The sequence below is a fragment of the Odontesthes bonariensis genome, chromosome 20 (assembly GCF_027942865.1).
Source record: "Odontesthes bonariensis isolate fOdoBon6 chromosome 20, fOdoBon6.hap1, whole genome shotgun sequence".
In the NCBI taxonomy this organism is placed as follows: Eukaryota; Metazoa; Chordata; class Actinopteri; order Atheriniformes; family Atherinopsidae; genus Odontesthes; species Odontesthes bonariensis.
In genome coordinates, this window is record NC_134525.1 from 9,032,852 (window position 1) to 9,055,733 (window position 22,882).

Below are 22,882 nucleotides of genomic sequence, written 5' to 3' on the forward strand. Positions count from 1 at the left end.
GAATATATGTTGATGCTTTTAAGTCACTTAAAAAACATCCTAATGGGTAAACAATTTAGTTTATAGTGAGAAAATGGACAGAAACCAACATGTTAAGAATACATTTTATTTGTATTTGACTTGTTCTTAAGAGTCTAGGATGTAAAATATCACAAGTCTTAAGGGTGAACTAGTAGTGTAGGAAACTCTAAGGAAATCAGATCAAAATCAGACAAAAAAAAGACATAAAACCAGACAAAAACAGTCCTGAACCCCTCCCGTCTTAAAACTCTTACTTAATAGACTTAATATTATCAAGATTTACATATAAAACATTATTTAATCTATTTGGTAGTTTGGTTTAGTCACAAACTGCCAAATTATTTCCACCCAGAGCTACAGACTGAAGCCAGACACGGCTATGTGCTGAGCATTGTTTCTCGCCTCGAAGTACGAGGTGTCGGTTTCATCCTCTGGCTGAGGTATGAAAGGCATCGGCTGGTTCTGCAGGTTGTCCCAGTCCAGCCCGTCGAACAGGGGGTGGCACTTCAGCTCTGATGGAAGTTCAAAATGCACGATTAACAAAGGAAACTTCACAAATAAAAAAAGAAGAAGAAAAGCTTAGAAATGTCATCGTCCAATTGGCCATTTTTCCGATTTTTAGCAGCGCTCACGAGTAATGGTGGGCGGAGCCTGATATGGCCGTTGTAAATGACCAATCAGATAGGACTTGACCTCCATTGATTCTGTTCCTACAAGAAATTTTAACCAACACTAATTTGCACAACACTCTGCAGACAGAGAGAGATATAGAGGAGTTTCAATTTGGATTTTAATGTTGTCGGATGTGCGTCAGCCTCTCGCCAAATGACAGCCAGCTGGGACAGGCTCCACCCCCTCGTGACCCTGAGTTGGATTAGGCGGGTATAGAAAATGGATTATACATCAGAAAGTCCTTTTTGTCAGGTTTAAACAAATCAAAAACTGTTGGGATCTTTTGAAAAAATCTGAATCCATAGACTGGTCTGCACAGTATCACCACAGGGTGGCAGTACACACTCGTTTTTTTGTGGCGGTAATTCAACAGAGGAAGTAGTTGTCCTATCTGGAAATAAAAAACAACAACTGTGGTGGACATTCACGAGAGTAAAATGTGGAAATTCATCAAGAATTACTTTAATCTCTTGAAATATCTGGGATATTATATTTGGGAAGATGTCGATCAGTCATAAGAGTTTATTGTTTGTCAAACCGTAAACAGCCAGTGAGTCGTCATTTTGATTTAAATTCACTTCTAAATGCAAATCAAAAACAACAATGGACCTTAACCAGGTAAATTCCATGGGTCTGAAGACCAGAGTGATGTTAGAATAGAGAAAAACCTCAAATTTAAAAGGTTTCTTCTCACCTTTAAGACCAGCACGCCTCGTCATGTCCATGGTAAGTAGGATCTCAATGGCATTCCTTGCGTTTGGACAGAGTTCCTCCTCTCCTTCAGGCCAGGGGATGTCTAAAGATCACGACAGCAATAATGTCGGACATCGTGACATACGGGCTTTGTATTGTTGATTGTTTGTAACAGAAGGACCAAACCCACCTCTGTTGAGAATGTTCTGGAAGACCAGCTGAGGCGTCTCGTCGTTGAAAGGCGGCACACCTGTGAGGAACTCGAACAGACACACGCCGAGCGCCCACCAGTCCACCATGCAGTCTGGTTGAGAGCAGACGGAATAAAAAAAAAAAAGAAGTCACCCTTCATTCTGCTTGCGGTCACAAACACAACGGCTTTCCCTCCGACTCCTGTTAGTGTGAACCAACAGCGCTGCAGTGGCAGAAGCAGGTCCTACGTTAGACTGAGGATGCGGGGATCCATTTTCACATTCTTCCAGAAGACCTACAGCAGCGACTCGCTTCGACGGAGCACATTTTAGCATTTTCCGTCTCGATTGTAACAGCGAGCCTTCAGATTTCATCATAAATTTGAAAAGAATTCAGCATCTATCACAAAAATGTTGACGTTTATGCCAGAAAATGAATGAATTTTGTTTCTCAGTAGCTGGAAAGATTTGAAACTACAATCATCTGTATTTATTAGTGAGTTAAAATGAATTTGGATCATTTGTGAGCAGAGAGACCCGTTTGTCCAGTTAGAAGCACATCAGCCTCCACGTTCCCCTGCTGTTAACAATGATGTTAGCCCCATGTTAGGAGGAGACCCGCTCATTTCAAACCTTTCTAAATGAGACACTTAACCACCAACCATTCTCTCAAATCAAGCCCACAGTTTGTTCACCGATCCAAAGGGCAGGGGCAGAGAGGATGGGAAAATGTAGGAGAAATCAGCTCATTTTTCCTCTAGCGAATTATAGCAGCCTGGGTGAACATGCAAGCTTGCTTGCAAAGGTAGGAATATCATAACTTACCGAACAGACCACGTCCTGAAACTAAAAGAGAATCCCTGTCACAAGGGCTACAACGTCAACAAGCATGCTGTCTGGAACTCCAATCTATATTAAATAGGTTGGTAATTAAATTAAGAAAATAAGCCTATAAGATAAATAAATATGCTGATGAAACGAAGAAATATGCAACGTAAATTGATAGATAACCCTAAGAAATAAGTAATAAATCATGACATAGCTCAATGAATAAATATTAAAGGTGACTTTTATTTCAATAAAACAAATAAAAGATGTATTTTGATGTGTTTTAATATTAGATCTGTTATGATTATTGATTTAATTGGCTTATTCTTTAAGTTAAGTTTTTATTTTCCTCCTTTAATATGGATTAACAGCATTTCGTGGCCTGTTAATCCCCCCCCCCCCCCGAGATTCCTCCTCTTACCGTGCGGGTGTCCCAGAAGCAGCTCTGGAGCCAAATAGTCCGGGGTTCCTAAAATGGGAGCCCGCTCCACAGGCAGCGCACCCCTTCTCACGCTCTTTGGCGTCCTGAAAGGGGTGTGGGCGGTCGACATGGGCTTAGGAGTCTGAGGTGAAAAGGAAATGGAAAGAAGTTTGAAAAACCGAAGGCAAACAACAGTGAATGAATCCTATTTGATCTGTTTTGTTTTTTTTTCTTGTTTTGCTAAGATGAAAACAGTTCATATGCTAGGCTAACATAAAACTGATGGACAAAGTCTTTGAAAAAAATGACAACAGACCACATGTCGATGTAGATTCTCAGTCGTTCTGGTCATGGTCATCCTAAGAGTGACTAGGATTCTTCAGTTTTAAACTGAAGTTCCTTCTTATGACAGATATCCACCTTAAAGCTTGTGAAAGCGTGCGTATTTTTAGCATCATTGGTTGCTAAAATCATCAGTAAATTCCAATATTGACGAGCCAATTTTATGCTTATTTATAGACTCAGAATTGTATAATGGTGGTTATTAGCAGGGACTTACATCGATTTAGTTCTAAAAGACATGTTTAAAAACACAGTGTACATGGTTTTAGCATATTTAGCATAGCTACAGCACACTGCTGGTCTCCAGGACCTCCCCACCCACAACCGCGTTTTAGGATGTGAGGGACTCGCTCCCTTTGGTGCGGACACAAAGTGATAATAATAATTCTATTTACAGCCAGAATCTCAGATTGTTCTTCTGACAGGGAGATTCGGGGGAACCTCACCAGCTTTCTCCTGAAAATCCAACATGGCTGCCTGGTGATTAAAAGTGGTGATAGCTGCAGTGAGTTGCTCATTAGTACTTCTGACAGATGTGTCTCATTGGATCAGTCACACAGTATTGTCAAATCTCTTTCAGTCAGTGGGGCTACATGACACTGAAAGGATCGGATTATTGGCTAAATTACAATAAGACTGAGTTATTAAATTCATGTAGACACCTTAAATCGGTGTCTATGGGTTTGTACTTAAATAGTCAAATATGGCCTACAGCAATAAAAGCAACAAACCTTAAGTTTTTACCGTGTTCCATCTACCCTCACGTTGGGTTTCTTTTTGACATCCCTGCATGCCTACCTGATAAAGAGAACTGTTGGAGCTTCGTCTTTTCTGCACCGGTGTCGCAGTGCCAGACGCAGAGTGATAAAAAGCTGATGTGGACAGGTCCATCGCCTCCAAAGATCCAACGCTGAGTCTGGAAACCCCCGACACGTTGGAGCGGTTGATGGAGCTACAGTAGCTACGGAAGGCTACGACGTTTCCTGGCTTGAGGAACGAGGGGGACTGTGCGACATCGCAGGGAAGATCGGGGAGTCGGCTGAGGAGGGAACGCTCGGAGTCAGCCCTCCGTCCGCTGTGGCCCAGTTTTGGGGTTTCAGTAGCGACGACAGAAGGAGCCTGTGGCAGTGATTCAGCGACGGAGAAGTCTTTACTCTGGTCATGCTCCTCAGATGATGCCGAGTTCCTGTTTTCCAGCAGCTTTCCCAGATGGACAGCTGCATGGCTGTCAATAATTATTGACTTTTCATGCATGGACCCATCAAAGTCGAGGCTCAAGCTCCTGCAGATGTCCCGGGTCCCAGGAAGCGGTGATGTGATATTTGAATGTGACAAGTCTTTAGCGCCATCTTCAAACACGTCCTCCGCCGGCTCACTCGGGTCACTAAACAGACTTTTGGCTACAACAACGGGACTGGAGCGCTTCGGAACCCGGTGTCCCACATGGACGTTGGAAAACGTCCCCGTCAGACCAGTGTGAGACCTCACACTCTCTTCTGGAATCTCGTAGAATCTCTGGTAGTCTGCATTTGCCTTTTTGGCTCTCATCTCCAGCGGCTCTGGACTTCTTCCTATATCTGAAAAAGTCCTCTTAACAGATACGGGAACCGCAGGCTGGCAGTCATTTCTCACCGACGCACAAATGTTCTCCTGATGGCATCGACTTGACTTTTTTGAAAGACTAAAAGAGGTCTCAGCACAGGTGTCTAGTTCTGTGGGTCCATCGGCCTGTTCACGGCCTTTTGACTCAGACTGCCTTCTACCTCTATGGTGAGTGATGCATTCATTTTCCTTCTGAAGGAGAAAGTAAACAGGAAGACCAAAGTCACAAAAAGCAGACAACAAGTACAGGAAGGTGATAAAGTCGGGGATTCCCAATCACTGACCTCCTCACACTCCCACAGTGGACTGACGCCCCCCTCGGTGTCGGTGGTGCTGCCCGCACTCATCGTTTCAAACCTCTTCCTGCTCTTAAGCAACGTGGGAGCCAGATTTTTCGTCAGGCTATGAGGACTAAACACACCCGTCTTTGGTCCTGCAGAGAAAGTACAAACAAAATGTTTATTGTCAGCAGGAGGATATGTGAATGATTAAACAATTCTGGTGTAAACGATCATTTTGCACGGTTAATAGCAGACCCATTTTAAAAAGGCACTCGGCCGGAGAATACATCCGATCCGTTTTCTTCATCAAAGGAGAACCAAGGGAGTTATTCTTGGGCTTTATTTTGCTGCAGGACGTGGGGCTGGACACAACAGAGGCGCTGCAGTGACGCTTTCCTTCTCCTGCAGGTGTATTCTGAATTTCGTGAAATGATGAGATGGCCATTACGCAAAACACAAACATTGCACCGGGCATCTAGTAAAGTTGGACATGTGTCCATTTTGAAAGGAGATAAATTCACTTACAAACCCAAGGGAGCTGATTAAGGAGAGGACTTGACCTGGCGTGCGGAAGTAATCCTTTTTCGGTTTAGCCAAGGATGGAGTGGTCAGGATGTCCATGAGATTCAGCTCTTATTGACATAAAAAGCACAAAGACAGCATGAAGAAAACATCAGGAATATCTCCACTGGAGATGGTCACAATTTGTCTTGAATTGATAGGACTTGGTACCATGGTCAAGCTTGACTTTTGAGAGACCAAAGTCTGTTAGTTTGATGTGACCTTCGTTGGATATAAGCATGTTGTCTGGCTTCAGGTCCCTGAAAAGTTGCAGTTACAGGAAATTCACTAAATGAAGACCAATCACTCAGTGTACACAAACACGGTTAATGGCACTCAAATAGAGCAGAAACATACCTGTGGATTATACCATGACAGTGGAGGTAGTCCAAAGCCAGTGCCACATGTGAGATGTATTTCACAGCCATGTCCTGGTCAAAATAACCATAAATATGAAGGAGAGATTTGACATCTCCACCAATGAGGTATTCCATTACCTGTAAGGCACAAGAAAATTAAGGTTTTTATCAATATGGGACACACATGACATGCAATAAAAAGCTGCAGAAGTGACAGAAAAATCTGAATACGAGTCATCACAAAGATGGAAAATGACACAGGATTATTGGTGACCGACTAAACAAAAATATAACTAGGGCTGGGCAACGATTAAAATTTTTTATCTAATTAATCACATGATTTCCCTGATTAATCACGATTAATCGCATTTGTACGCAAAATCCAAAAATGAATCCAAAAGTAGTGTATAGCTTTTAGCATTTAGTTTTATTTTAAATGTGCTGCCATATGAATGAAAGTGCCATAACATTTGTTGTGCAAACACACTTTTAACATCAGCATCTTTCTGTAGTTTTTATGTAGAAGCCTCGCTCCACTGTCTGTTTCCTTGAATGACTTGCTGGTATCAGTTGTGTGTTTTGCCTTTAAGTGATATTTTAGACTGGAACTACTACGCTGAGAAGACAATTCAACTTGGCAGTGTTTACAGATGACTTTGGTTCTGTCGACTCCGCCGTCTGGAAGAACTTTAAAATGAAAATGGCCGAGTAAAAGTTCCGTACCCTTCTCCATGTTTGGTGGATCCGCCGATTACTTTCTTTTCTGGTTCCACAACAGACAGCAACAGACTTTTACAGAATAAAAGCCTGTGAGCAACAGACTTGTACGATAATAAAATAAAGGGTGGTCCGTGGTGTAGTGGGTTGAGCAGGTGCCACACGTACAAGAGGCTATAGTCCTCGCTGCAGCTGGCCCCGGTTCGAGTCCCACATCGGACAGCCCTGTGCTGCGTGTCGTTCCCCCTCTCTCTGCCCCCTGCTTCCTGTCTCTCTGAACTTTCCTATCCATTAAAGGCACAAAAGCCCCCCAAAAACAGATTTAAAAAATATATATATGTATTTAAAAATTAAATAAATAAATAAATAAAACCTGCGTTAATAACGAGTTAACTCGCCCAGCCCTAAATATAACAGATCAAAACACAGCTGCAGTGGCAATCAGGAGATACAGATTGAGCCACGGCAGCAACAATCCCAGCTGCAGTGGCCGTTCTCCAAAATCAACACCATGAACAGGACAGGACGCTACTTACACAATCAGGCTCAGAAAACAAACAGGCAAGTCCATCAGACTTTGTACAAGAGTTATTAATAGAAATGAGAATTTCTGTGTCATCCTAAAAACTGCGAAGGACACTGCACAGCGCCAACCTACAGAGTGACTGCGCACATGCTCGCCCCAGTAGCACGCTTGTTACCGGACGATCCATGAGGGGGCACACCTGATCACTCAGACGGAACTCTTAAGATCACGACAGAAACAGCCACAGCGGCTTGGTATGCGAGGCACCTAAACCAAGCATTGTGCAAGAAATTAAGGATACAAAACATCAAAATTAGCTTACACACCCTCTACTGATCCCCTACATACTGCAGGATGCGCACAAACGATGCACCAAACGAACGCAGGCAGCCATCATAATACAGAGTGCTACGCTCTATGTGAATGTTTCACATGAGAATCATTCGAGGAGCACTACGGAGAATAAACAGTCCTGACAGTGAAGCACGGAGGTGGGAGTGTGATGATATGGAGCTGCATGAATGCCAGATCCAAATCTCCAGAAGCTCTGCAGACGTTGCCCTGTCACAAATAAAACTAAATCATGTCACAGCAATTATTTGAGCCTTAACAATCCTTCGTCATTTCACCTAAAGTTGGAAGAAAGTCCCACTGCACTGTTTAATGGCTCTGGCTAATAATTTCACAGTGCTTAACAGCCTCTATTCAAGTGCTGAAAACTTCTGTATGAAAAAGGCTTAACGCTCTTTAGCTCCCCCTACAGTTATGGGATGTAACACCAGAGAGAGCCCTGCACATTCACAGCCATACACGTGAATTTGTTGTCACATTGAAGCCACTGAAACCCCCCAAAAAAATGCCAGGCAACTGTAAAACAAAACAGTTTGGGGCGGGGATGCAGCTTTCTGTGTGCTCCAGGGCAGTTTCAAGCCCAGGAATCTGCATAACAAAGGTAAGTGCACTTCAAAATGAGTGAGAAGGTCATAGTTTTAAGATTCACAAACTTGTTGCGAACCTTGTGTTGCTTTAGAGATTTCATCGCTTTCCCAACAGAGCACTTTGCTCTCAGACTGAAGGTTTACTTGTGGTTCCCAGAGTTTCTAAAAGTAGAATGGGAGGCAGAGCCTTCAGTTATCAGGCCCCTCTCTGTGGAACCAGCTGCCAGTTTGGGAGGCAGAGCCTTCAGGTGACCCTGAAACATCCCATAGTTATGCCGCTATATGCCTAAAGATTTCTTCTTATTAAAAGGACGTTTTTTTTCTTTGCATCATTGCCTTGTGAATTGGACGGTCTTTGAAATGCCCTGAGTTGACATTTGTTGGGATTAAGTTCCATTTAGTTACAGTAACTAGACTATCGTCAAACATCGTCTGCATTAATAGCAATATCCAGAAAGAGAAGATATATGCATAAAAACATATATTACCACAAAAGTATATATTGTTGAAAAATGCTAATCTAATGTAGCCTGGGCGAAAGCCGACTGTTGACTCTGTCAAACAGTCTGGGAAAACCCAAGAGGAATCCGTTTCCATGGAGGGCGGGACCTTACCCAGCAACTTAAATTCATTGGAGTAACGGAGTTCCCTTAACCAATCATAATGTTTAGAAATGACGTTGGTTATGCGCCGAGGTTCATGCTTACTCTCGCGAGGCTCTAGCTCGCGAATCACGCTTCCCACATCCGCTTTCATTATACCGGTACCATTTGATAAATCAAACTTTTCCCAAAGCCAGTTGGAAGGAGAGCTACGACATCCTTGCCACTAACAATATTGAAGAGGCATTTCTCTTGCTCTCGTTTTAATTGTGTAATGCTCTCCAGAGTTGAGACAACTTTATGGATAGCTTCTAGCGTTCTTCCGTCGCCATGTTTATTTCCGCTGCGGTTGAACTACAATTATATGAATACTAATTGCAGCTTCTGTGAGGATCTTCCTGAAACTTTAATACATCTCTTTTGGCTCTGCCCTTTCACACGTAGGTTCTGGTCAGAGTTTAGCAGGTTTATTAATGACCATATTTTAAAAAAAGTTTCCTTATGCTGGGAAAATGTTTTATTTTGTTTCTATAGATTTAAAAAAAAGGATGCTAAATGTTTCTTTATAATAAACCTGCTAATCCTCTTTGCTAAATTTTATATTCATAAATGTAAATTTGCTAATAAAACACCATGTTTTGCTGTTTTCATTAAAGATATGGAAATATATATCAAATCAATAACAGACTCTACAAATGAAAAGGCTCTAAAGACAATTTCAATATGTACGTCTTTGCATGTTCTTATTTAATTATCACCCCTGGTTGTTTGTTTGTATCGTTGTTGTATTGTATTGTATACTTCAATATGTTGGTTTGTTGTATACTAATATTGTTTAAATAAAGTTCTTTAAAAAAAAAAAAAAAAAAAAAAAAGAACTACAATTATATGGACTACAATGGACTGAGCGCGTGAGTTCTGCGTCACCACTCGCAACTGTTTGCTGATTGGCAAAACACTGAGCGAACCGAGGTAGGGGGATTTGGCCAGACTATGTGCGGAGCCAAAATCTTTGGGCGGAAGTATGTAGGATGGCGTCGCCAGGCTAAATCTAATGGTCTGTATCCACAAAAGCTATCAGGTTGCAAAAGCCATCACAAACATGTTTTAAACAATACAACTTATTATCATTATTATCATCTTTATAAAATAATGTAAGTAATAAAAGGTGTTATGACTTTTCTCTTGTGCAAAAAGTAGTAAAATCATTAAGAGGACATAAAATTGTGTGTACTTTACATTGGCCTCACAAAAAGAGTGAATTCAGGTGTTACCAGATAGATCTTGGTGGCTGTCTGTAGGGAGTAAAACAGATGAACCACGAAGGGACTTTTGCTCAGAGCAAGTGCGTCTCGCTCTGCCTTCATCTGAGTCGTCATGTTCTTATCAACCATGCTGGCCTTCTTCATCACCTACAAAAAGAAAATAACAAATAAAAATAGCGAGTTTCCATAAATAGGAGTTCAGTTTGACTTTTCGAGGACAAAATAGCCTCACCTTAATAGCATATAGGCGTGCATTGCACTTCTTTCGAGCAAGGTAGACCTTCCCGAAAGCACCACGGCTGATGGGTTTCAAAACGATGAAATCGTCGATAGAAGGCGGTTTAGGGACGTCCAACGCTTTGACATTTATCCCCGCATTTCGCTTCTCATCAGCGTCCATGGTTTTTTACTGCTTTAGAAAAGAAATGAGGGTCATTCGGAAACTGCCAACTAGCTCATAGTAAACACTTGCATGATAAAACAACAACCCGGGTTTGTTTTGAAATTTTGAATTCACTGCTCGGTTGCAAGGTCCTCAAACGTAATTTTCGTTGCCTGAAGAAATTGCCTGTACATAAAGCTAAAAACGCCCAACATATAATGCTATATTTATTTCTTAATTATTTAATATATGTAAATTTAGAATTTTATTGGATATTTCTAGATAATATGTGCCTTACATACAATTTTATTGGGTATGTTATTTTAATTTAAGTCAGGCAGTCATGAATAGGCATGAAAAGGTTAATCGATAAAATATACAGAGCATCCACGTTATTTTTTTCTGTAAGGTACATAATAATGACAGTATTTCACGAAGTGCTGTCATGTTTTTCCCAAGTGTTTTAAATTAAACTAAATAACTGGAACGTTCGTTGCTCACGTGACTACGTGATGCAAGCTGGACCCGGTAGCAGTTCGATCCGACGTCACATTGTAGTCCATTTGACCTCAGTCGCCGGCGGAGAATCCATTTGCCGTTCTTAGCTAAAAAGTTGTGTAACTGACGAAAGTTGTGTAACGAGAAAAACAAAAGGACACTGCCCCGAGGAGGACTCGTCCATTTATGCTATATAGAGGGTCTATCCTCACATTGTAACCCTCCGGATACAGATTTTTAATTATCTCTCGGCAAAAATGTTTTCGCTGTCGACGACATTTCAGCCCCAGCAGGTAAGCCGAATGAACAGCAGGTTGAAGGCTTGCTAGCTGATGTTTGTTCGTTTTGCTAACGTATGAGTCTTTCGGTTAAAAAGCTTGTGTTGCATGATATTGACTGCTGTAGGAGTTACTGCATTAAAATGTTCTGTTTGTGGTTGATTTAGTCATGACTTATGGTTTGGTCAGTGACATGTTAGCTAGGCTAATGCAAACATTTATACAACCATCCGTTTAAATCGGCCCATGCTTACGTCACGTTCTCACATTCCGGGGCTCTGGAAACGCTTGAAACCTTGCGGATTTGTTTATGACTTCACCATCTGATATGTCGGAGAAGAGTTTAGTTAAAGACTAAATTTATAATGTTTAGCCCAGCTATCACGTAGTCGTGGTTATATAACTCCCTTCTGTCGGACAGGAGTACCGACTCAGCTTGAATAACACTGACATAATCCTGACCCATTGTCCTGTTTGGAAGACACAACTAAAACCTAGCAAAGCTGAACTAGTTTTATAAACCTCAAGTGACCTGGGTGTTATGTATGTGTGTATATATATTTATATATATATCAATGTCAAGGTTATTCATGTAACCATGTGGTGAACGCCTGTTCCTCGACCCCTCCTCTGTTGTTTCTCCCAGATGATTGTGCCTCTCAGCCAGGTCATCACTGCCCTGCACTCTCTGAAGAACTCGGCCACAGCTTCAGTCCAAACGCTTCACAAAGACTTCACTCCAGAGCACAGTTCATACCTTAAAGAGGTGAGATGGACACCACAGATCATGCACCACGCACACTTGGATTAGGTGGAAAAAAAAAGAGGCTGCACAAGATAAAAGCTGACGTTGTGTTATTTAGATTTTCTGCATCATACACTGAGGTGTGGAAACCAGTTGTTAAAGATGCGATTTAAACAGATCTGTGTTGGATTTGGTTGGGGACTTCAGCATACATTTTAAAAAGCTGATTTAGAAGGCTCTTGAACTTTCCCTCACAAAAGCAAGGGGATTTTTTAAAGAGGGAATTCACCAATAAATGTGTAAATATTAAGAGACTTCAATCATTCCTTTCATTTTGCTTTAGCTTGCTTTACAGAACTGCCCTTGCACCTTTCATACGGTGCTGTCTAGTGCCAATTTTAATGACTGAACACACGTGTTGCTTCAATTTCTGCTTGTATTTTTAAAGCGTTGTTTACAAAACACTCGTTTTATGGTTATTGTCATTCTTTCTGTAGCTAGAATTTCCATATTTGTGTTTCTTTTTGCAGCTGTAATCTTTTTCTGTACGTTTTCCTCTCCACAAACTCTGCGTACAGTAAATATGACTCAGTAAATTCTGTTATATCGGACAGGCGTCTCTCACAGACTGGTCATGGGGAGTTGTTTTAGTTTTCTTTGTGTATCAAGCAGCAAAAACAGTCATTAGATGATGCGATTTGAGTTAATTGGACTCTAGTCCATACACACTCCTGATTTTGGTGCTGAAGCAGTAATATATGGTCTGGATAAAATTCATGCTGAGTGCTGTTTACATTGGACCATCATGGAATTAGTTAATTATTAATGCTAATAAAAGTGAGGCTGAACGCTCTTTTTGGGAAGCTTAGTCAGTCATGAGGGAACTTAATGGGATTTTATTACTGCTGTTGTAAATATATTGTTTATTCCATCAGTTGAGCGGTTAAGATGTGTTTTTGACACTATTTGTTTAACTTGATGATAATAATCAGTTGTACATTGTGCTTTCAATATAACAACCTTGAAATGTACTCCGAAGCACACAAAGTTGTCTGTTTCATAATGAAGCTACTTTGAACCACCCGGACTGGATTCACACGAATCATTACAGAGGTGGAAATAACCCGGCGTTGCTGTTGTTTCTTTGCAGCCGAGTGTGAGTCTGAGGGACCTGGGCCTTTCAGATGTTAATGCGAGTCAGCTGGATGAGCTGGTGAACAGGTTACTACCTCCACCGCGACCAGAGGAACCTCCTACTGGTCCTTCAACATGGAGGACCAGTTATGTTTCTGCAGACAGCTTCTTTCACAACAAGCACGGTGAGCAGCTCATCTCAGCCTTGTTTGTTGTTGCTGTTGTTGTTTTTGGCTCTGATTTTATGAAACAAACCGTGTACAATTTGTCTTAAAGGCTTTTCAACAAGACGATTGGGGGCTTTCGGCTCCCCTTTCTCCCACAGACAGTACCACGGCCCGCTGAGAGATCTTTGCTCAGAGCTACACTTTTTGCCTGGTAAGAAATTTACGTTGAAATCTGACCTTAGACGTTTTCTGCCAGTGGCTTGAAACATGTCATCACGCTTCATGGCCTTTTTTAATTTTTTTTTCATCTGTTTATCCTTGAAGTGTTGGTCCAGAGCCGGGGGTTCAAAACGCTGAGAACAAAAGCCAGACGAGCGGAGGCTGGTTATGATGGTCCAGTGGAATCTGATTCCTACACACCAGCTTTCATGAAGGTGCGTTTGTTACTGTTTCATCGAGGTTGTATAAACATGTCCATGTAGTAGAAAGATGGATTTAGGTGTTGCACTGCTTGCTATTCAAACCTGCCCTTCATGTTTCTTACACGCTGTGCCTTTATATAGAAAAGTCAGAATAGGTTTTATGATTTGAATGACAGCGGACGTGCGCTGCCCGTCTAAAAAAAAAAAAAAAAAAAAGTCACTCTAATATTTCGTTTGACCGCATTTAGCTCTGATTACAACGAGCATTCGCTGTGGCATAGTTTCGATAAGCTTCTGCAATGTCACAACATTTATTTCCGTCCAGAGTTTCTTTAATATTGGTCGCTAAGATCTTGTAGCGATGATGGGAGAGTCGGACTGCTGCCCAATCCCAAAGATTCTCAGTGGGGTTCAGGTCTGGACTCTGGTGGCCAATGCAGGTGTGAAAATGACGTCTCATGCTCCCTGAATCACTCTTTCACTATCTGAGCGTTGTCATCTTGCTATATGCCCGTGATAATCTACTGATGGAATAACCTGCTCATTCAGCTGACCTCATTCTTCGGGCACATGACACTGCTGAACCTCGGCCTGACCACCTGCAGCAACCCCAGATCATGGACTTTTCAGATTAGCCTCACTGATGACTGGTTTTCTTAAGGAGACACAGCTGTTTAGTCCCAATCCCCTGAGTTCCCTTCGCACTGTGCGTGTGGAAATACTCTTACTTCCACTATTAAACACAGCCGTGAGTTCTGCTGTTTTTTTTTCCCCGATTTGATTTCACGAAACCTTGAAGTGATTCCCGATCACCATCATTTCTGACGACAGTTTTTAAGAATGCGTTCATGCAGGAATTATCCAATGGGAGGCTCTTACCTGTTTGTTTGGTTAAATCCAGGTGGTGACCTTTTGTATTTTGGGACGGGCAGCATATTTGAAACATAATTTGCAACCAAAAAAAAAGCAGATTTACTTCATCTGTGTTGTTTTTTTGTTTTTTTTTAATTGTGTCCCCCACAGGGATTGCTCTTCAGGGAAAAAGGACCAGAGGCACAGTCACTGGAACAAGTGGTACAACAGAGGAACCTTCCAGAAAATCAGCAGGAGGCTTTCAAGACGGGGTTCACAGATGGATTCATGAGGTCCCAAGCGTTTACTCAGCGAACACAAGGCATGTGGCTCAGTCAGATGCTCAAATTATCACCCAGAGTCAAAGTTCCCTACTTTGTTTTTGTTTTTTTTTACTTGGGAGTCTTTCAAAGCTTTATATGCACCGCTTTCTACAACAGTCAGCCACACTTTTGATCTTATTGCAACAGTTACCTTGAACTTGTCTGATTGGACAACTTGTAACAAGCTTTGTTTCACTCACCACACAATCGTTCCCTATAAACCTGCCATATTCCTCCCTGGTCATTTACTCACAACGTGTGATGATGTCATTGGTTAGACTCTCAGGTGATAAACAACGCCATTCTGATAATTAGGAATACGGCGGTGTGTGCAGGGTTGTGGATGTGCTCTTTCAACAGTTCTGTTTCTTATGTAACAGCCGTGTTGGATACACTTCTCACACACTTGTGATAATCTCAGTGAATGCTTTAAGATGGAGAACATCTTAAATAGACACCCTGTGGAGACCCCAGAGAAAAGAAGCCCCTCGATAGATTCACTGCAACGATTGCAGCACATTTCTCCCCTGGGTCTTCGCACTGTTCTGATGCAAAGAGATGGATCTCGTGGTCATTTTGTCTGTGCCCTGTTTTTACAGACTCGCTGAGGAGAACCAGGCTCATCCTGCTGGTCCTCCTGCTTATTGGTATTTATGGCCTGTCGAGATCCCCGTTTCTCTCCGGTAAAGGCTCCTTTTCTGATGCTGGTTTGTTTCAGTTTTTATTCTTACCTTTGCCTATAAATGAAATCACAACCCTTCATGCACACTGCAGTTACACCAAAGCCTGTCGGCCTCTCCAATCATAGCTCATAAACTGAACTAAAATAGGTAAATCTTGTGCTTTTAGTAGCTTACAGATGGATAACATCACCTATTATTCTTTGTAGTGTGCATGTAGAGTTTGATTATTTTGGTGTATTTGACTTTGTACTAATACCTACAAATCTATACCAGCTGTTTATGTTTTCTTGACCAAGCTGGAGCTAAATGAATGTGGAATAGCAGCATTAATGTGTTAATACGCAGTAAGCATAAAGCACCCAACAGTTATGTTCATCGGTGACTGTGAGACCTTGTAAAGAAATACTGAACTATGAAGTTTTTTTTTTTTTTTTTGGTTTCACAGTGAGGTTCCGCACCACTTCTGGCCTGGACTCGGCAGTGGATCCCATCCAGATGAAGAATGTGACATTTGAGCATGTTAAAGGAGTGGAGGAGGCGAAGAATGAGCTGCAGGAGGTTGTTGAGTTTCTCAAGAACCCACAGAAGTTCACTGTTTTGGGTGGAAAGCTGCCTAAAGGTATCATTACGTTTTTCATTTCCTCCGATTTGCTGCCTGTAGTCATGGCCTCGCTAAGTAGACTTAAGTGTTTTACCTCTTCTGTCCTGTCAGGGATCCTCCTTATTGGGCCCCCAGGAACAGGAAAGACTCTGTTAGCGCGAGCTGTGGCTGGAGAGGCAGATGTGCCTTTCTACTACGCCTCAGGATCTGAGTTTGATGAGATGTTTGTGGGCGTCGGTGCCAGCAGAATCAGGAACCTCTTCAGTAAGTCTGCTGAATCTGATAAATCCAAAATGTGAGTTTCTGTTTTTAGGATGAATCCAGCTGCAGTTTCTCCTTTTTGTGATTTGCAGAAGAGGCAAAAGCGAACGCTCCCTGCGTGATCTTCATCGACGAGCTGGACAGCGTTGGCGGAAAGAGGATCGAGTCTCCTATGCATCCTTACTCCAGACAAACCATTAACCAGCTGCTGGCTGAAATGGACGGGTCAGTTTTTATTTACACTCGCAAGCGGGAATTCTTCTTTGCTGCAGGGAAGTCTTTGTTAAAAGGGAAAACATTTGGCTGTTTTTACAGGTTTAAACCAAACGAAGGTGTCATCGTGATCGGTGCCACAAACTTCGCCGAAGCTTTGGATAAGTACGTTTCCATTTCAGACAAATAACCGTCTTACATATGCTCTGAAAACTGTTGCTGAATGATCGAGTTGGTGTGATGAAGCATGTCTGTAAGTCTGTAGAAACGCTCACTCACACAAAACTTCCAGCTCTTTGATTTCCTACTCATTTCTGTTTTCCTCGTTCTGTCAGAGCTTGATTTGACATTCGGTCATTAGCCGCGATCGGACAGAGCCGTTCTAAGAACGTTCCTCCTCGAATTTCGTTCTGATAACTGTCCTTCCCCAGGGGAACTGTTTCAGTCTGCATTCCCACATGAGTCGGGACCATGATAGAGACTGATGCGACGCAACCGTCTGCGTCAGCGACGTGTTACTTCAGCGCCACATTCAACAACAAAACAAAACAAAACAAAACCCGAGAAAAGTAAGGAGAGAAGAAAAAAACACCACCAAGAAGCTAACATGGAGAGCGGGGAGGCCACCGTGATCATGGTCTGCATGATGGTGATATTAATCATGGACGATCACATCGGGCGTCTAACATCAAGGCTGGAAGAGCTCACAGAGAGAGTCAGGAGACGAAGGATCGAGCTCAGGCCATACTTCTTGGTGTCATGAAGAAAGGAGAGCAGAGCGCCGCAGACAATGTGTCAGTTTAACTTATTAAACACGCGCTGGTTGTGTTCGTGTCGTATGAGTAAACATTTCAGCTGGGACAGCATGACAAGGGGCGGAGCTGCCGACCACTAAACACCTCCGTCAGATGTGTTCCTATAGAACCCAGAACAGACCCAGCCTCGGAGAAGGAGCTAAAATGGTTCCAGGAACTGAGGGCGATGGTCCCGAGTTCCTGTATGTCCGAATGTAGGAAAAAACGGCCCCGTTCCTGAAAAGGTTATAGGAACTGCCAAAGGTTCCTACAGTGCGAATGCGGCTATTCTCTGCTCATCTTCTTCTTCTTCTTTCGGCCTCTCCCTTTATCAGGGGTCGCCACAGCGAGTCGATCTTTATCTTTATCCGGGCGTGGGACTCGGCACTAGAGATACACTGGCTTCGTGCTCCCCAGTGGCCTTTCATTCTCTGCTCATATTTACAATGCATTAGAATTTAAGCATTTACTTTCATCTTTACGCAGTTGTGCAGCCTTTTATGGAAATAGTTTAATAGACGTAAATAAAGGAAATCATACACTGCCTGCACAAAGGGGGAAAATAAGTCACTGCCTGGATTTAACTAAGCAAACGAGCCGGGTTTTCATCAGTTAATCAGGTTCAGACGGTGTCAGGATTCATTCAGCTCAGACTGTGAAAGAGTCGTTCGGGTTCCAGACCCTAATACCATTATATCTCCCAACTTCAGAAATACAAGATCTGGGGGAATGATTGACACGACTCGGCTTGAAAGTAAATGACGTGACATTGCATAAGCTCATAGAAACGATGAGCCGGTGAATGTGTGCCATAGTCCAACAGTAAAAGACTTTTTAATGAGCCCCGTAGGTTTAAATTCTTTTTAATGAATTCAATGAACTTGAATCTTCATTTCTGTTTTTTTTTGTTTTTTTTAGTGCACTGGTGAGGCCCGGGAGGTTTGACATGCAGGTGACCGTCCCGCGTCCTGACGTGAAAGGACGCACGGAAATCCTCAATTTGTACCTCTCCAAGATCAAAATGGACTCCAGTAGGTCTCCCTGTAGATCATTCATTGTTGTTTTATTTGTTCCTAGTCTGAAACCTATAGAACTTGTTTTTGTTTTTTTTTAAATTTTGATGAATATTGTGACCATTTTCTCACCTGTTGGTTTATTGGACTGGACACCGAAAATAAAGCTTCATGTAACTGATTTTTCAGTTTTTATCTATTAAATAGACCCAAAAAAAAACGATGGATTGCTGAATATTTGTTAAGCTGAGGGTAACGAGAATAAGGAGCACCAGTTAGTCCAGTTCTGTTTGGGGGCAGAGATGTTGGTGCTGGTCCTTGTTGCTCATGAAGCACCTCCAGCTGCGGTCCTGTGGCGAATGATTGGCAACATAACAGCAGACATGGTCGCTGTTGATGCTATTTGTGCTTGTGTTTCACCAATTAATGGCCCAAAAAGTTTGGTTCTGGAAAAGTCTGTAGCAAGAACCCTGCTGAGTATGATAAGCTCGTCGGGTACTCATGCAGCACGTCTGGTTGCTCGGCAGATGGAGCCTTTGTTTTTTATCCCTCTCATCTCTGATCAGCTTTGTAAAGACTCTTTCTTCCTTCACAGGCATCAATGCGGGGATCATCGCCAGAGGTACCGTGGGCTTCTCGGGGGCAGAGCTGGAGAACCTGGTCAACCAGGCCGCCCTGAAGGCAGCAGTGGACGGGAAACAGATGGTCACAATGAAGGATCTTGAGTTTGCTAAGGACAAGATCCTCATGGGTGAGTGCACGTAGGGCTGTGATCGGCTCCGACTGATCGGGTGACGGGAGGAAAGCATGAAGAGACGAGTCTGTTTTTTGTTTGTCCCTTTCCTGCCAGGTCCTGAGAGGCGGAGCATCGAAATAGACGAGAAGAATAAAACCATTACGGCGTACCATGAGTCCGGCCATGCCATTGTTGCCTATTACACCAAAGATGCGATGCCCATCAATAAGGCCACCATCATGCCCCGAGGACCAACTCTTGGCCATGTGAGTCTGTTGTTTTCTTTTCACAACTTAAAGGTAGGGTAGGAGATCCTGGATTTTGAGTCCAGCGAAGCTGCATTTTGAAAATACACAGGTTAAAAAGTCCCAACCCTTTTCTTCACTTTCCCCCCGAAGGCACGCCTCTAGAGTACATGAACGAGCACGAAGGTGCACGAGCGCTGTTCTGACAGCAAGCATCGATCGTTGCCGTATTTAGTATTTAGTATTTAGTTTATGCTAACTATACGTTTAATAATGCTAGGTGTTAGCCAAGCTGGCTCTAGTTTAGCTTCCTGCCAAGCTTCTGGACGTGTAATTCGTTCACGGAGCAGGGTACGCGCACGGGGGGGAGGAGGGGTAGGGAGGAGCAGATTGCAGTTTGATAGACGGCATCAGTATCCAATCATTGTGAACGGTCCGTTCACAATGATTGGATACTGTTTTTCCTAGATTGTACGTTCTAGAGGCCACTAAAACTTTTCATATTTGTGTCAAAACTTTTAATTAATTGGTTGCAATGGGGGTGTGAAGAGTATTTCAAGCAATATGTAAAAAAAATTTCCAGAAAAAGATCCCCTACCCCGCCTTTAAGTCGTGTTGTCATCGTTTTTGTAGCCAAACCCTAAAACTGAACTGTGCATTTGTGGCCAAGGTGTCCATGCTCCCAGAGAACGACCGCTGGAGCGAGACACGGGCCCAGCTGCTGGCTCAGATGGACGTCAGCATGGGCGGCCGGGTCGCAGAGGAGCTCATCTTCGGAGACGAAAACATTACCACAGGTACCAACCACATGCATGAAACATCTACACCATGCTTTAACTGAGCATTAGACGTCTTTAGTTTCAACCTTCTCCTCCTCTTGTGCTTTTAAGGAGCATCCAGCGACTTTGATGGGGCAACCAAAATAGCCAAAATGATGGTTACCAGGTTCGGCATGAGTGACAAGGTAAGAATTTAAGAACTGTTCCCGCTGTCATTGCAGATGTTAATGTCTGGTAGACGTTTACGGGACATATTTCCTGAAGAAAACGTCTTCAAATATGCTAAATGTCTGAAAAGTTTGTGACAAATGTACAACTAAATCATAACTGCTGAGGATTTAACAGAATCCTATGACACCAGTTCGTATTTTATGAGCCACTTAAGTTTCTAACTTCTATAGCTGAAAGAAGCCCGTTTTCCCGTTTACTGTCAAACAGATTTAAGCTAACTTTTTAAATTTCACAGCAATGGAAAATGCACATTTAGCAGCGTCTTTAAAAGCTTCAAGTGAGTCAGGCGGGCTGCATCAAGTCGTCAGCGGGGGGCAGCATTGACTGTCTGTTTAATTTGAGTCTCCCTTAATCACCAGATGTTTTGAAGGATATCTTGACATAGGAGCTTATAAGCGAGGATACATGTCCGTGGCCTCTGGAAAGGGCTCGACACGTTTATTCCACTTTATGAATTAAAGCAAAAGTAAATGAATACGTTTGCATTGACGCATGAAACACGAACAGAAACTCTTAGGTGCAACGCTATTCGGACGATTTTGAATCGATTCACAGACGTCCAAATTTCGATTATTTATATAAAGTAATTCAGACGGTTCTAAAATCATCATCTCCGGGACACTATGGGGGGCGCACCAGGAGCGGACACGCCGCACGGAGGAAAACAAACATGGCCGACCGCAGCTATCCACCCCGCCGTGAGATCCGAGCAGCTCCTTCTAATTGAAAAGCAGACGTGTGGAAACACTTCGGCTTCTACAACGCCGGCGGCGGAAGCGAACTGGACACGAGCCGCTTTATTAGGACGTTTGCAAGGTGTAGTGCAGGGAAATATGATCCTCCGTGAACACGTTGTCTTTTATTTTCTGTACCTGTGACGGAGCCGGTGGAAGCACAGTCATTGGTTAGAATTGTAACGTTTCAGCTGGACGCAGCACACACGCATCTGGTGGAATTTATCTTAATTTAGGTGTTAACTCGATTCCACCCGAATTAACTTTCCTGTTTGGACGCATTCCCATTAGTTTAATAAAATATAATGGAAATGAACCCAACTCTTGTTTCTTATTACAAATGTTTTTCAAAATTGCAATTTCTGAATGCTTATTCAGTGAGACAAAAAGAAATGTTGTGGAAAAAGTGCATCAATGTACATGAATTACAGACCCATCAATAATCATTTTATTATCGAATCGCAGCCCCTGAATCGTAATCTAAGCGTGAGGTGCCCAAAGGTTCCCACCCCTAATAGCAGGGAGTGTTAGCCTTGTTTCTTCACTACTCCCTTGTGAAGCTATTTGGGAAAGTTGTTTTCTTTGAAGTCTTCAACAACTTTGAAGTGTGCATGAGTAAAACCCAGGTGGCAAACCTGAGTAGAGAATAAACAGCCAGAAAGCTGCAGTCCTGACTGACGTCTCCAGCCGCCCATCACAGTTTGTAGTGACCACTGACTTTTCTGCAGCTCGGTGTCATGACCTATGGAGATGTGACCAAGCAGAGTCCGGAGACACAAGCCGCCATCGAACAGGAAACCAGAGCTTTACTGGAGGTGAGATTCCCTTCCCTCACAGACAAATGAGGATATTTTGAACACCTTCTTCTTTGTCAACACCTGATTCCCTCCTCTGTTCCCTGCAGGACTCTTACGGTCGTGCTAAAAGCCTCCTGAAGACCTACAGTAAGGAGCACAAGAAGCTAGCGGATGCCCTGCTACGATACGAAACTCTGGATGCCAAAGAGATCCAGTTGGTGCTTGAGGGTAAACCGTTGGACCACTAGCTATACCTCAGCAAACATCATAGACCCTTGAATTATGTAAATATATATAAAGCTGTGCAATCGAGCACAGGCCTTTTGGAGGCCTTCTGTTTTATTTGTTTGTATTCCTTCTGTCGTCGATGTGAACAATGAAATGATGCTCCACCCCCTGCAAACGTTTTCTGTCATTTCCCAGCACCTCACGATTAAATCTGATTAAACGAAGCGAAGACTTGTTCTTCACGAGATATTTGACGTGTCATTGAGGTCCTATTGGCGTTACTCACGCGGAAGACGACTTCTGCGGTTTTTTTCGAAACATCGGAGACATTTTTGCACTTGTTTAAATTCGACTTTGCTCGTCGCGTATCGATGCACAGTCCGGCGAACACCGCAGGACCTTTGAGTACCTCGACACAGAATGTACCCCTTGGCTGTGGCGTGGTACAGGTGATTCCGCTGGTAATTGTTGAACTCATTTTTGGGATTATTTTTTTTTCTCTCTTGCATATGCTATTTTGTTTGTTCTTATTTATTAAAGTGCCCAAAGATATGTCCTCCATTCTGCTTAAAGTAGCATTAGGTCCTCTTGTCCTTCTCTAAGATCAGCTGTAACTGATGAGTCAGAGGAGCTGTGTGGAAGTGTGTGTGAGTGTGTGTGTACATACTGTGCACAGAAGCTTGGTGCTTCTCTGTTACCTTAGATGAAGGCCTTCTTGATGCTCAAATAAAGATTACTCTTATGAAA

The 22,882-nt window shown here is 42.8% G+C and overlaps 2 protein-coding genes across 4 annotated transcripts; one reads left to right on the forward strand and one right to left on the reverse strand.

The window, feature by feature from the left end:
• Positions 1-92: 92 nt before the first annotated feature.
• Positions 93-10,530, reverse strand: mastl (microtubule associated serine/threonine kinase-like). 2 transcript variants are annotated; one of them, XM_075452014.1, is made up of 13 exons: positions 10,252-10,530; positions 10,029-10,166; positions 5,970-6,109; positions 5,784-5,872; positions 5,577-5,683; positions 5,307-5,466; positions 5,055-5,203; positions 3,967-4,962; positions 2,827-2,968; positions 2,403-2,423; positions 1,577-1,690; positions 1,388-1,489; positions 93-533 (listed from the first exon to the last, which is right to left on the reverse strand). In XM_075452014.1, exons 1-13 carry the CDS (start codon positions 10,417-10,419, stop codon positions 376-378), a joined length of 2,484 nt encoding a protein of 827 aa, XP_075308129.1. In that variant the 5' UTR covers positions 10,420-10,530; the 3' UTR covers positions 93-375. The 2 variants fall into 2 exon arrangements, with proteins under 2 accessions (XP_075308129.1, XP_075308130.1); XM_075452015.1 differs by lacking the exon at positions 2,403-2,423.
• Positions 10,531-10,953: 423 nt separating this feature from the next.
• Positions 10,954-22,882, forward strand: LOC142369683 (ATP-dependent zinc metalloprotease YME1L1-like). 2 transcript variants are annotated; one of them, XM_075452016.1, is made up of 18 exons: positions 10,954-11,192; positions 11,824-11,943; positions 13,073-13,241; positions 13,333-13,434; positions 13,548-13,657; positions 14,669-14,819; positions 15,420-15,527; positions 15,949-16,122; positions 16,216-16,368; positions 16,458-16,590; positions 16,681-16,743; positions 18,291-18,403; positions 18,981-19,136; positions 19,236-19,387; positions 20,037-20,163; positions 20,257-20,330; positions 21,839-21,925; positions 22,015-22,882. In XM_075452016.1, the coding sequence occupies exons 1-18, from the start codon at positions 11,157-11,159 to the stop codon at positions 22,153-22,155; spliced, it is 2,169 nt and encodes a 722-aa protein (XP_075308131.1). In that variant the 5' UTR covers positions 10,954-11,156; the 3' UTR covers positions 22,156-22,882. The 2 variants fall into 2 exon arrangements, with proteins under 2 accessions (XP_075308131.1, XP_075308132.1); XM_075452017.1 differs by having other exon boundaries at positions 15,420-15,503.

Excerpts from the sequence above, each read along its gene's own strand:
- LOC142369683 (XM_075452016.1), top strand. The coding sequence starts at position 11,157 with ATGTTTTCGCTGTCGACGACATTTCAGCCCCAGCAG. Across the intron at positions 13,242-13,332 it reads CTTCTTTCACAACAAGCACG|GCTTTTCAACAAGACGATTG; the intron begins GTGAGCAGCTCA and ends TTTGTCTTAAAG. Across the intron at positions 20,164-20,256 it reads AGACGAAAACATTACCACAG|GAGCATCCAGCGACTTTGAT; the intron begins GTACCAACCACA and ends TGTGCTTTTAAG.
- mastl (XM_075452014.1), bottom strand. The coding sequence starts at position 10,419 with ATGGACGCTGATGAGAAGCGAAATGCGGGGATAAATGTCAAAGCGTTG. Across the intron at positions 4,963-5,054 it reads CACTGTGGGAGTGTGAGGAG|AAGGAAAATGAATGCATCAC; the intron begins GTCAGTGATTGG and ends TTTCTCCTTCAG. Across the intron at positions 534-1,387 it reads GAGGCGTGCTGGTCTTAAAG|AGCTGAAGTGCCACCCCCTG; the intron begins GTGAGAAGAAAC and ends AACTTCCATCAG.